Below are 14,233 nucleotides of genomic sequence, written 5' to 3'. Positions count from 1 at the left end.
GAAGTTCTGTGATATAATCATTCTCCAGTTTTTGTGTCGCCAGGTAGTAAAGGATTTGATTACATCACTAGTGCACCCCTCCTATAATCTCATTGTGGTTTCTTTTTTATATCATGTAGAATATCTTTTTTGGTAGGTTCCAGCTTTTTCTTTAATTGATGATTGTTCAGCAGTTAGTTGTGATTTTGGTGTGCTCATAAGAGAAGGTGGGCTCAAGGTCCCTCTTCTCCACCATCTTGTCCCGAATTTGCTGGTACATGTTTTTGTGCACTGAATCTTATCCCTGGCTTTATTATTTCCCTGCCTTCAGGACTCCCTCTCATTCTTTTTATATTTATGTATATCGGCAAACCAGTTCAAACACTTTTTAGGGAAGCTGGAGGTAGGACACACACACACAAAAAACAGGCAAATCTGAAAATAAACTTAAATTATAAATTAGGATATAGGGACAAGCACACACAAATATTACAGTACACTATGCTGTAAATAACAGTTCTTTAGGCTCTCTTAGTACATTAGTGAATCCAAAGAACAAAAAGCTTACATTAATTAAACAGGTTGGTTATCCCTAAGACTATCTTACTAACTTTAGAATGAATGACAGGCAGCCCTGTACTCTGTACTCTGATGGAACCAAAAGCTCCTGTGCAGTGAGTGGGTGCCAGTAAGGCTGCCTGTCCAGCAGGACGAGCCTCAACCTCCAATGGCAAGGGGCTTATTCACCTGCTATGGGATCACTGGGAAGAATGGACAAAGTGGGGTGACTGTTTTCAGAAGATTTACCAAACTTTTGGCATTTAAAACATAAGCCCACAAAAAACTCCCCCAAACCCACACCTTAATGTTTGGGACAGACATTTAAGGTTATAAAAGACCGTTAAAAGGCACTATATTTCAAAGATTTTTTTTTCAAGATGAGTTCTTTTATCAAAATCTGTTTGTTGGAAATATATTCACCTAGTGTGTTAACAGTTCAAAGTGTCTAGACATTTCTCTGATGGTATAGTTTCTCAAAATGTATTTGGACTCCTCTTTTGGAATTGCCTTCAGTGTACCTTCTGAATATCTTCAGTGATAGCAAGCCACCATCCATTAAATGGATTGAGTTTCTGGAGGCAATCTTTATTGAAGTGCGTGGAAAAATCTGAGTAATAAGTGTTGTTGATTATAAACTATTTATAACAGCCAGATCAGAACCCTGCACATATGGTTTTTCAAGGCAGTTCACCTGTTCATCCCTGCTGGAGTCAAGGAAGATGCTGAGGTGAACCTGAGGAGTCACAGCAACAGTGAGGCTCAGCTGGAAGCCAGCCTAGAACTGTATACAGCAAATGGGGAGAAAAGGAGGATTTGACAATGTTTAAAACTTCATCTGCTATCCAGTATAATTTATTATGAAAAATGATCATTTTCCTTTTTTCTTTTTTATTAGGTTGTTATATTTATAACAATGTAATAAATCTGGAGGTAGGAATACACTGAATTATGAGGCCAAAATGTTAGGAAAAGCACAATGACAATGTGCTGGCTTCAAGTACCTGTTACTATGTACATGACTTGGGTCACCAGGGGCCTGAAAACTTACTTAAACCTAAAAAACTGCAAACTTAAAAAAAAAAAAAAAAAAAGACCAAAAAATCCTGCAAGAATTAATCAAATGCATTTTTTCTTTAAAAAAAAAAATGAGAATACTCTAGTCAAAAAAGTGAGGAGTTCCAGAAATGGAATTTTAATTACTGTAAGACTGAAACAAATATTGTACCTTATGCTAGTAACGGAACCTACTTTAAGAAATGAAAAGAAGGGGCTTCCCTGGTGGCGCAATGGTTGAGAGTCCGCCTGCCGATGCAGGGGACACAGGTTCGTGCCCCGGTCCGGAAGGATCCCACATGCCGTGGGGTGGCTGGGCCCGTGGGCCATGGCTGCTGAGCCTGCGCGTCCAGAGCCTGTGCTCCGCAGTGGGAGAGGCCACAGCAGTGAGAAGCCCGCGTACCACAAAAAAAAAAAAAAAAAAAAAAAAAAGAATACATAGAAAAAGACAGGTTTTTTGAAAAATCTGAGGGTTAAGTTTCAGCCTAATTTTGTTGTTATTGTTGGAAGAGTAATGAAGAATCTATTTTGGGGAACTGCTGGTATCACTTCAACTACAAATTTATTTTCAGAATGGAAAATTCAAAAGTGATGTCTCATTTTGTATTATGTTGACTTAAATCCCACGTTGAATATTTATTCTGTATTTTATTTGATGGAAATAAATCTCTGAGAGCTTAAGAATGTTTTTTCAAGTCTATCTTGTATAACATGTTTTCTTCTCTTCATGTTTTGAACATAAAAATGTATTTTTAAGGAAAACAGAGCAATGCTAGTAATAATAATAATAATAAATCTTTCCTTAAAATGTCCACCTCAAACCACCTTTCTTGTTGATTCTCATTTCTCATTTTATTTCCACCACATATACTTCTGGTTCCCATGTCAAAGTACTCTTAAAAAATGAAAAAGTTATTTTTTGGAAGGATAGAGATATATTGATATTTTTGCAAGTAGTTTTGCTAATATCCTTTTGTATTTCTAAAGAACCTCTTACTGGACCTACCCTTTGTGCAGGTTTATGGTTTTAGAGACATAGGCTATAGGTTATTTTGTGCAATTTTCTCACTCAGGTGCTACTAAAAAGCAGAAAAAATAGCAAAGAACATGTCGAGAAACAGCTACTTATTTTCAAGACACATTTATGGGTGAGAGGAGAACTTATGGCACACATCCACATCTCTGAACAAGGGAAAATAAAGAGAGTTATACATACCTTTACTAAGCAATTTTTGTGTCCAGGTACAGAGCCATTTACATAGATTATATTGTGCTTTGTGTTTATTCTCCACACCTGAAGTGGAAATAAAATCAAACCTTAAGAGTTAAAAATATTAGAATATACTTATATCAATACAAACAAAAGCTGAGGCTATAAGTAGCCTGTAAAGAAATAATCATGTTAGCACCTCAAAATATTGAATGAGAATAAAAATTTCAAATCCTATGGATGACTTGTACTGTAATACTACAACAGATATGTCTCATGTAAGTGGTAGAAAACTCTCATTTTAAGTATAAATGTGACTGAACGATCAAGACTACTTCGATATTTCAATATTCTCCTGGCACCATTAAGAATAACACATGAAAATTCAATTTAATATTTTATTCTTAGTTAACATGAGCTTGCTGCAACTAGAAACTGGGAAGCCGCAACCTCTCTGGGTCTTATTTTTTTAAAAAGTGTGCTGAGCAGATGGCCTTCAAACAGATCTTCATGTGGGAAAAACATTTACACAAATGAGAGAACAGTCAAGAAATGGTATTGAAAAAGTATTTGGGGGTAAAATCAAGTTTGACCCATAGCTCACGGCTAAACGTTAAATACTAGGGCAACTGAAATCTCTCTCCTGTCACACATATGCATACATGAAAAGAAAATGCACAAAGACAGATACAAATGGTTGTCTATGGCAAGTATAAATGTAACAGAAGAGGGGAAAAAAAACCCCTTAGATTTAATTATATAAAATTTTTAAAACTTCTGCTGGTTAAAATTTATAAATAAAATACATCTAGAATAGAGAATGAAAGAATATGTACCAAAATGTTACCAGTGGTTGTCTTTGGGGGTTGTTCTTTTGAATGACTTATTTTCTTTTTTGTACTTTCTATACTTTTCACACATATAGACAGATTAGTTGTTTTAATAAAAATATAATTACATGGCACCTATTATGTACAACTCATTTTCACTTAGATATTACATATGTTCCTCAAGTTAGCAGACAGTGAATTTAACTCCCCGCCCCTTTTAAATATATAATTATTTTACAAAAATGGATATATACCACATGCTTTTTTAGTACTCTATTTTCCTATTTTGATTGTCTCCTATTTTGTCTTCCTCTCTCCTATTCCTCACCCACATCCACCCACACATTTGACATTTAATCGAAAGCAATATGATATATAACCATCTACTCTTCTCTGTGCTTACATGGCATGGTGACATATACATGTAGGGAGTTTCTGTTTACTCTTTTATAAGAGTATTATACGTAATGCTCTGAATCTCTATTTTTTCATGCAACAACACTGTGGAAATCTTCCAGGTCAAATAGTAGACAATTAACTTTTTCTTTTTAATGAGTGCATTTTCCATGGCTTGCATGTTAAATGAACATATATGACAACTCCAACACACACACACACACACACACACACACACACACACACACAGAGTACACGTTTCCCCCACCCCTCAATAATTGTAAAACCTATTAGAACCACCATACGCAGACACACGTTAAATATGTATGCTGGTGCGTTTGCCTTTAGGCACTAATTTAACCACTCCTATAAAAAGCCACTCCAGAAACTTACTTTCAGTCCAAATGCTGTCCTATCTATGTTCCCCAATTGCCCAGGCATTTTGGTTCCAGGCCAGACTCTGGCAACATCCTAAAGGAGAGAAACAAAAGTAGCACTTTTAAGCAGTATTCTCAATTTCGCACAGTACCAATCAAACCAAAATGCAAATAAGATATGTCATTAAAATGTTTTATTTTTTCCTCCATTTTGCTAGCCCCCAGTAAAGAACTAAACATGGATTTAGTCACATTTACCCCTAGAGAATTCCCTTTCTAAATTAGATTAGAACAAAAAAATATAGACTAAGAACATATTTAGGAGAAAAATTCAGTAACAAGAGAGCAGCAACTGAGCCAATAATGGCTGAGAAGGACATAAAAACATGTAACATCACCATTCAAAGAAAAAATGGACTGCCTGGCCTGTTTTCACAAATCTTCTGTATTAACTGACTTGGACTCCATCCAGTCCACAGCTGCTGGAATGGTCCTACTCTCCCACCCTGGCTTTTGATGTTACTATCCTTCTGCAAAGTGACTAAAGGAGAGAGTTAGTTACCACCAATAGTGAGAAACTTAGCTTCCATTATCAATATATTCACTTATCTGGTCAATCCTATAATTCACAGAAAATTATCTCAGAATGGCTAACTAACACTCAACACATGCACATAGTACATTTTAAATTTAGACTCTGGGTATACAGCCAACAACTATGTGTTCACAAGTTACTTGAGTTATTAGTCCACTCTAGTCCCCCACTTCAGTGAGGTTCTGTTACTCATTTGAAATAGTTATGTTCATTTTCTAATTATATTCCATTATGGATTCCCCCCCATTTTTATTTTACTTTGAACTTGTAAAACATTAACATGGTTCCAAAGTAAAAAGTATTAACAAAAAAGTATATCTAGTTAAGTGCCACTCCTGAGCCCTTCCATACTCTTCCCACCCAAGAGTAAGAATCCCCCAGGCTCTTTATGATACACCTCTGGGAGAGATATTCAGTAGGACTAAATTAGCAGTACAAATCTCCTTCTCTCCTTCCTATGCTCTTATTGTCTATTTCTCCATTTTTTCTCTATTACTTTCCCCTTCATCATTATATTGTCCTTGACAACTTTTCCCAATGGTCTCTTCTAAGGCAAAAACAAATCTGTGAAGGAAGCAGTGTGGGAAGATGGCAGGGCATTCTGATCCCTGATCACTTACAGCTGACTTCAGAGTGTAGGATGGGAGACAGAGATGGGAAAGAAAGTAGGCAGACAAGTACTGAGAACACTGGCCGTAAGTACGTAGGATATAACCAAATGATTCAAGTCTGGCTCTGGAAAGTAAGGCCAGGACCCATAAATGTGTGACTTTTATTAGGACCCACCTGGAGTAAGATTCAAATAATGTGACTTGATCCCAAGGACAGACTAAAGCACCATATACACAAAAGCTGAATCTTTAGTACTAAAAAGAGGATCACTAAGTTATACTTACACCAGTTGAAATAGCTCCAGGCCTTCTGTGGGTTTTTGTTTGACCGTGAGTAGCTGGCTGGCCTTTAAATCCCCATCTTTTCATGACACCTTGGAAACCTTTACCAATACTGAACAAGATAAACATTAGAATTTACATAATGAACAGAGGATAAAATACCCCCAACTGTATACTTTGATAGTACCTTAGAGTTTTTAGCTAAGTTCCTTATCCAAATAACTAGAAAAGGCCATACAAGCAAAACTACAAATGAACGTGCCTTTATCTCTGTCCTGGTTTGCACCCCTTCCTGGAGTCTCATTCTACATAAAATGATTAGTTCAAGATTGTGAGACAACAGCAAGCTAAGCAGTTCTATCATCCTAATCCTATGACACAACACAGTAAAAGTGGGACATTTTATAAGCTCACAGTACTTGTAAGCAATGCAGCAGGCCACCATTAAGACCCCCACCTTCTGTAAAGCAACTATACTCCAATAAAAATTAAAAACAAAAAAAAACCCTGAAAAAACCCACCTCCTGGTACACATGCCCCTGTGTGATCAATCACCTCCCCTTGAGTCTGTGTGGACCTAGCAACTCACCTCTTAAGGAATAAACTATGGCAGAAGAGATGAGATGTCACCTCTGACTCTTGGTTACAAAGACACTGGCTTCCATCTCTGCACTCTCGGTTCTGAAGGAAGCCAGCTGCTATCCTATGGAGAGTTATGCAGCAAAGACCTCTCTAGCCAGCAACTGTGGACCTGACGCTCACCAGTGGCCATGTTAATGAGTTTGTAGGCACTTCTTCCCAAGTTGAACCCTGAGATGACCACGGCCTTGACTGTTGCCTCGGCTGCAGCTTCGTGAGAGACCCTGAGCCAGAGGCACCCAGCTAAGCTGTACTGGGAGTTACGACCACAGAAACTGTGAGGTAATAAATGTTTGTTGTTTTAGGCTGTTGTATTTTAGGGTAATGTGCTAGGCAGCAATATACAATACAACACAAAATAAAACAGTAATAATGCTCTAAATGCTGAACAAGTTTAGAAGATGGATCTTGGTTTCAAGGTTTGAATCAGAAGCCAATGGAGAAATAAAATCAGAGAAAAAATCTAATATTTCAATTTTTAAACAAAACCATTCTATTTTCAAATTCTGCTAACTAGAGAAACATTATGCAGTGTAGGTAGAAACGACACTAAGGTTCAAGCAGCATTAGAGTTTATCTCTGTCAAATATATCAGGACAAATGATACAAGGAAAGGGCTAGAATGAATTGTAAGACTCTACCAGCCTTAGTTTTATAGACTCTTAAGATGAACACTTTTTCCACCTTTCATTAGATAATATGTCAACATATTTTTCATGCTGTGTTCCCTTAATTTAATAAAGCTAGCTATTATTAAATAAATAGTGCCCAGTTCAGGACATTTACAAAAAGGACCAATAACAAAAGATTTTGAAAACTATGTAATTTCCACAAGGACTTTGCTATGCATTTAACAAAGAATTACCAGAGAGTAATGGATTGAAGTAAGCCCACATGACTAAGATGGTTTGTTTTAGATAACTCAAGAAACCAGCATAAAAATAATACGAATATGTATAGAATATAACAGTCGAATAATATCATATCACATGTCAAAAGTTATTTGTATATGAATAATTTAAATGTAGCTTTTTTCACATTAATCAACTGAACACATCACATGGAGTACACTGACCAGCACACCTTGTTTTATTATGCTCCGCAGATACAGTGGTTTTTACAGTTTGAAAGGTTTGTGGTAACCTTGTGTGATCAGATAATGATTAGCACTTTTTGGCCATGAAGTTGTTTTTTTTTTTAAATTTTTATTGGAGTATAGTTGCTTTACAATGTTGTGTTAGTTTCTGCTGTACAGCAAAGTAAATCAGATATACATATACATATATCCACTCTTTAAAATTTCCTTCCCATTTAGGTCACCACCTACTCAAGAGCATTGAGTAGAGTTCCCTGTGCTATACAGTAGGTTCTTATTAGTTACCTATTATATATATAGTAGTGCATATATGTCAGTCCTAAACTCCCAATTCATCCCACCCTACCCTTCCCCCCTTGGTAACCGCAAGTTTGTTTTCTACATCTGTGACTCTATTTCTGCTTTGCAAACAAGTTCATCTGTACCATTTTTCTAGATTCCACATATAAGTGATATTATACAATATATGTCTTTCTCTTTCTGACTTACTTCACTCTGTATGACAATCTCTAGGTCCATCCATGTCGCTGAAAATGGCATTATATTTCGTTCATTTTTAAGCCATGAAGTATTTTTAAATTAAGGCACATACATTGTTTTTTTAGATATAATGCTATTGTACAGGCTACAGTACAGTGTTAAACATAACTTCTATATGCACTAGGAAACCAAAAGCTTGACTCGCTTTACTGCCGTTGTCTGGAACCAAACTGCAGTATCTCCGAGGCGTGCCTGTACATAATTGATTTTTTGCCTCCAAAATTCAAAATAATGCTTATGCTTGATCAAAGAGCTAAAGCAGAAATTTAACATATATTCATTGAAAAGTCACTATAAACTTTGCAAGGTTAACATCTAAGAAGGCAAACTATGATAATCAAATATTTTACTGAAATTTTGCTTCAGAAACTTAACAAATATTTCTACTTAACACTGAATTTTAGAATATATTGATATTTGAAAAATAAATGCTTTGCAATTTAAAAATAAAAAAGAAGTACCTAAAGAGTCATTTGAACTTATGATATTGTTTGGCAAATAACATTTTAAAAAATGTTTTATAAATTTATTTCATTTATTTTATTTTTGGCTGCACTGGGTCTTCGTTGCTGCACGTGGGCTTTCTCCAGTTGTGGCGAGTGGGGGCTACTCTTCGTAGTGGTGCATAGGCTTCTCATTGTGGTGGCTTCTCTTGTTGCAGAGCAGGGCCTCTAGGTGCGCGGGCTTCAGTTGTTTTACAGCGCAGGCTCAACAGTTGTGGTGCATGGGCTTAGTTGCTCCACAGCATGTGGGATCTTCCCAGATCAGGGCTCGAACCCATGCCCCCTTCATTGGCAGGTGGATTCTTACCCAATGCACCACCAGGGAAGCCCTGGCAAATAACACTTTAAAGAAAACAAGGGAACGGACTGGCAATGCCAAATCTAAAATGAGCATGTTTTCAAAATACGGCATTCTAACACTGGTCATTCTTGGTAGAAAGTTTGTTGGTAACTTGAGTTCTCAAACTGATTCATCTCCTGCTTAAAGAGAGAGCATGCATGTGTGCACCAGTAAAAAACACTCCAGGTAAATTACAGGAAGATAATTCAGCTCATTTTACCAGCAAACGATTACAAAATCAAAGTGGTATCCTGAAACTGCTAATTACTGTCAGCCAATTACAGACTGTTTTTCAATCTAGTTCTAGAACACATCATGTTGTTATACTGTGTACTACAGGAGCCTCTTCAATAAATAACATTTAAACAAAAGGGTAAGACACACATGATGTGACAAATCACTGGCTGAATTGAGACTACGGAGAACAGAGGGCACCTGTTGCTCCACGGAGGGGGCACAGGTGTCTATTCTGTTGTTTCTCTCAGTTGTCGCCCAACTGGAGAACAAAAACAAAACAAAAAGCAAGATATGAATGAATCTACACTTAGCAAACCCATGCAGAGTTCAAACATAAGGTTTTCACAAGTCACATAAAATAATACCTTCACTTTACTAAATAGGATATAAAACACATAACGTACTTCATCTCTCCCACCCCTTTTATGCTGCAGTTTTTAATGACAGCAGAAAAAAAACAAATAAAGGAAAATTCATATCAGCTAAGAACACAATGTTAGAAGTTCCAAATTTAGTGAAACATATCTGCAAATTAGGAAAACATAAAAAATTTATTTTATTTAGAGCATTCATACTTGCTAAAACCAAAACTTCCTCAAAAAATCTCAGAGATGCGATTTAAATTTAGGCTTTATTGCCCTTGTTTCTGGGTATATTTCCTCACTATACTTTAAGTTCATGAAGTGCAGGGATTGTGCAGCATCTAACCCTAGTGCCCTACCTAGAGAACTCAGACTAATTTTGTTACTGGCTATAACTGTGTCTTAGGAAGAGAGATGATTATTTCCTTTATTTTGTCCTGTAGTTTCCAAATGCTGTATAATGGGCTTGTTTTTTATAAAAGTTTATGAAGATTATATTAAGAAAAGGCAAGGAGGGGCTTAAAGGTTTGACTGTAAGAATCTTGCAGAATAGAATGCATAATTTAGTGTTTCCAACTGCATTCTATAAATCTCTAGAGAATACTATGAATTTCATTTCCCTGTCACATTGACAAATGCCTAAATGTCTACCAGCAGACACAAAGGTTTTAATACAAACCCATCATGTATTTCCCCACTTTGTGGGAAACTGCCTTTGACTGCATGGTTCTGGATACACTTTTATATGCAGATAAAACAAAATGTCCATGAGGTGAGGAGTGCTCTCGAGTCCATCCATTCTGAGTCCTCAAGGAAATTCCTTCAAAATTCTCATCACTGAGTTTTGCCCTTGCCACTGAAGATCCCTGTAAATGCTGGGAGTCAATTTCTACTCAACTCAGTGTTGTTGTCTAAACCTATTCCATCAGTGATATAAAACAGCTCCTGAGCACACAGGTAAGTCATGGTGGAATCTTCCAGTTGCTTTGTGTCCCCTCACATACAGTTAAAAGCTGGCATGGAAGATCTGTATGGCTGTTACTCTCCAGGATGAATTTGTGACAGCATGACCTGAACTGCAGGTATTCTGTTTATGTCTAAAAACTATAAAGCTCCCATCAATATCTGGGAACATTTTTACCAACAACTGACTGCTAAGAGTGGACCGCTCACAGCTTTCTGACATCAAATCTAGCTCATTCAATAGTAGGAAGAGCCAAATGTGCAGTGATTTCTTTGAGTCCTCTTACAGAGGGAGCATTTTCCAGCTGTTCTAAGTAAACCCAGAACACCACGTTTGCTGTCCTGAGTTCAGTCTGCTCTTCTCAAAGAAGAAAACTCAAAAACTCAAATAATTCTACAATATCATGGAAAGACACAACAGTTTTATGAGTATTACTTCTTCATTAATATAGAAAACAGTGAGTTATGCCACTTGGAAAACTGAGGGATTATTTTTTGGAAACAGATTTTTAGAATTGAAAGGAAACTTAGAATATGTGGAATCTAAAAAAGAAATGATACAAGTGAACATTTACAAAACAGAAACAGACTCACAGACCTAGAACACAAATTTATGGTTACCAGAGAGGAAAAGGGTGGGGAGGGATAAATTAGCCGTTTGGGATTAGCAGATACAAACTACAAAATATAAAATAAATAACCAACAAGGACCTACTGTATAGCTCAGGGAACTATATTCAATATCCTGTAATAAACCATAATGGAAAAGAACATGATAAAGGATATGTAATGTATAACTCAATCACTTTGCTGTACACCTGAAACTAACACGATATTGTAAATCAACTATACTTAAGAAAACAAAAACCTACATTAAAAAAAAAAAAAAAGGAACCTTAGAAACCATTTACTCCCAAACCCTTATGTTAAAGATAATGAAATCCACATCCAGAGAGGTTAAGCCACTTGCCCAAGGTCAAATGCCTGGTAAATGAAAGTATCTGGTCATGCTTTTAACCCAGGTCATACTGCCTCTTGAGAAATAGAGTAAAGCAAAAATAAAGTAGCATATCAGGGACGCATGGAGTTATTTCAAGGGCATCCTCATTACACTGTAAATTCCTGATGTAGCAGGTATTATGTATTCTTAAAATTACCTAGTGTTTTTTTTTGTTTTTTTGTTTTTTTTTGTGGTACGCGGGCCTCTCTCTCACTGTTGTGGCCTCTCCCGTTGGGGAGCACAGGCTCCAGACGCGCAGGCTCAGCGGCTATGGCTCACGGGCCCAGCTGCTCCGCGGCATGTGGGATCTTCCCCACCGGGGCACGAACCCGTGTCCCCTGCACCGGCAGGCGGACTCTCAACCACTGCGCCACCAGGGAAGCCCACCTGGAGTGTTTTGTAAAGCTACTACTTTGCTATACAAAACAGTCTAAAGTAAGAGGCAACAATTTGATGTATTAGAAAATACCACAATCTAATTCCTAATGACTTAATGTTGTTAATTCATTTAAAAAGATATTTCCTATTGAGGAAAACAGATTTTTCCTTTAAAATTTTGAAACAAATGAAAAAACAGTAATATCACCAATAGCAATAGCAGCCAATAGTCCTGAGCATTCACTATGTCCCAGATCTTGAGCTAAGAGCCTTCTGTGCATTATCTCATTCAGTCTTTAAAACATGGCTATGAGGTAGGTGCTGTAATTAGTCTTGTGTTAAACATGAGGCGACTGAGAGGTTAAGAAAGCTGTTTAGGTCACAGAGCTGCTGAGAAGCAGATCCATGCTTTCCCTAGACCACCGCTGATGAGACACTCATTTTGACTTGACTGAAGAGGGATTATTTTTTAGAGACTACTTCCCTCTACAGTTTACTCATTTTGAAAACTGTATGCTTAAAAATTTACTGCTTTGAATAGTAAATAAAGTAACTTATTAAAAATGAATAAAATTGCAAATGTGCAGGGCTGGAGAGCAATTGTTCCCTGAAGGCAGCATCCACCTTCTTTCCCTCCGAGTTCCCAGCAAACACCCACCAGTCAGAATAACAAGCTAGTGGGGAAGGCTTCCGACCACGTGCAGGCAACCTTCTCTGAACAGTGTGCAGGACTGCTCACACAGCCCAGAGTCTTTGCTTTGTTAAGAACCTACCTGGCTTTTTAATCACCTTAAGGCTCTGATGGACAATATTTCTGTACACATTTTGATATTTTAATGAAAGAACCCAAATTAACTCTCCCCAACTCCTTTCAGTTTTACTACCATGGATAACATTATCAAAGTAAGCACCTATTTTTCTATTTTGAGGCCAAAGGGTAATGAGGATTTAAAGCACACTGTTAACTTCAAAAAAAGTAAGATTACGCCAGAAATTGCTATTAAAGTAATATGATTGTGCCTGAAAATATATGGGTTGTTTTCATTAGCCCAGACTCATAGAGTTTTAGATTATCTTTCACTCAGAAAGAAGTAGCTGAATGAGCTGTTTTCTGATTTCAATCTGGGATTCAAGAAATTACTTTAGGCTTGCCACTGTCATGAATTCAAAGTTCAGTAGGACACCTGGCAGGAAAGTGCCCCCATGCCCACCGTTATGGATGCATCACCACCTGTGTCCTTCAAGTCCTTTGAGACAGGGACCTAACATTTTCTCCTAAACACTGCAGAATGCATTTTTACAGTTTTATTTTTATCTTACTTTAATTTTTTTCTGATTTCGTTCCCTAAAAAAGGAAAAATTCTACAAGTTAAAATAAGCACTGCTAGGATTCAACAGAAAACAATGGACTAAACATCCTATGTTGAGGGTAGAATCAACAGTCATACTTTATCTCACCCACTCTTTATATATTATCTAGAGAGGTTTCCTCCTCAAAACTGAGAAAGAAAGGGAAAATGTTAGGCCCCCAAACCCATCATCTATTAGAAGTTATGGTGGAATATAATTACAGAATAAGAATATAATCTTTAAAAGGGTCCTAGTATAGGAAGTGGGTAGTGGTGGTGGTGTGGGGAACGTATCAATATACGTGCTACACTTTAAATTTTATTTAGAATAAATTACATAAAACTGACATATTTCAAAGATTGGGCCTTATTACCTATTTATAGCATAATGAAAACTGTGAAAAATTATTCTGCTAGAATGGTTTTATATATTAGATGTAAAGATCTTTCCCATATAATCTAAATTTGTATACTCAGACCTTTTAGATAAAAAACTATTTCTGGTTTAAAAGTAAAAATTAAAAAGAACTCTAGTAAATATATATTCACCTCACACTCTAATGCAACAATGGTAAATTTACTTATTTATATAGAAAATTATATCCAAATTCAGCACAGGTAAATACAATGTATCTTTCAGTGTAAGCAGATTTCCCAATGCAATCATTGAAAGAGGAACATTTTAAAAATTTAAGGAAGCCTTCAAGAGGGTGCTACTGTTGGTTACTGGTCACTAAAAAGAAAATGTCTGCAGACAATTTCATTCTTGAAGTAGAAAGATTCTATTAACATTGTATTTTCTTAAATTAGTACTTTTCCATTTTAATTTTTCTTATTTAGTTAGTTATTTCTAAAGTATATTTAATCCAGCAATTAAAATTGAAGGTATAAGGTAAAAAACTTGAAATATAAGTATAGATTTAACCATTAAA

General features: G+C 36.5%; 1 protein-coding gene across 1 annotated transcript in view; it reads right to left on the bottom strand.

Moving 5' to 3' along the window:
* Window positions 1–14,233, bottom strand: part of MRPL3 (mitochondrial ribosomal protein L3) — a 60,377-nt gene that overhangs the window by 24,275 nt on the left and 21,869 nt on the right. Inside the window, exons 7-9 of the mRNA XM_060011467.1 lie at window positions 5,898–6,006; window positions 4,423–4,500; window positions 2,810–2,887 (exon numbers count right to left, since the gene is read on the bottom strand). Of these exons, the coding sequence (XP_059867450.1) occupies window positions 2,810–2,887; window positions 4,423–4,500; window positions 5,898–6,006 (265 nt within the window). The remainder of the gene's footprint in view (window positions 1–2,809; window positions 2,888–4,422; window positions 4,501–5,897; window positions 6,007–14,233) is intronic.

The sequence above is a fragment of the Delphinus delphis genome, chromosome 4, assembly GCF_949987515.2.
Source record: "Delphinus delphis chromosome 4, mDelDel1.2, whole genome shotgun sequence".
NCBI lineage: Eukaryota > Metazoa > Chordata > Mammalia > Artiodactyla > Delphinidae > Delphinus > Delphinus delphis.
Note: the sequence above shows the minus strand (reverse complement) of the source record. Positions and strands in the feature narration are given on the sequence as shown.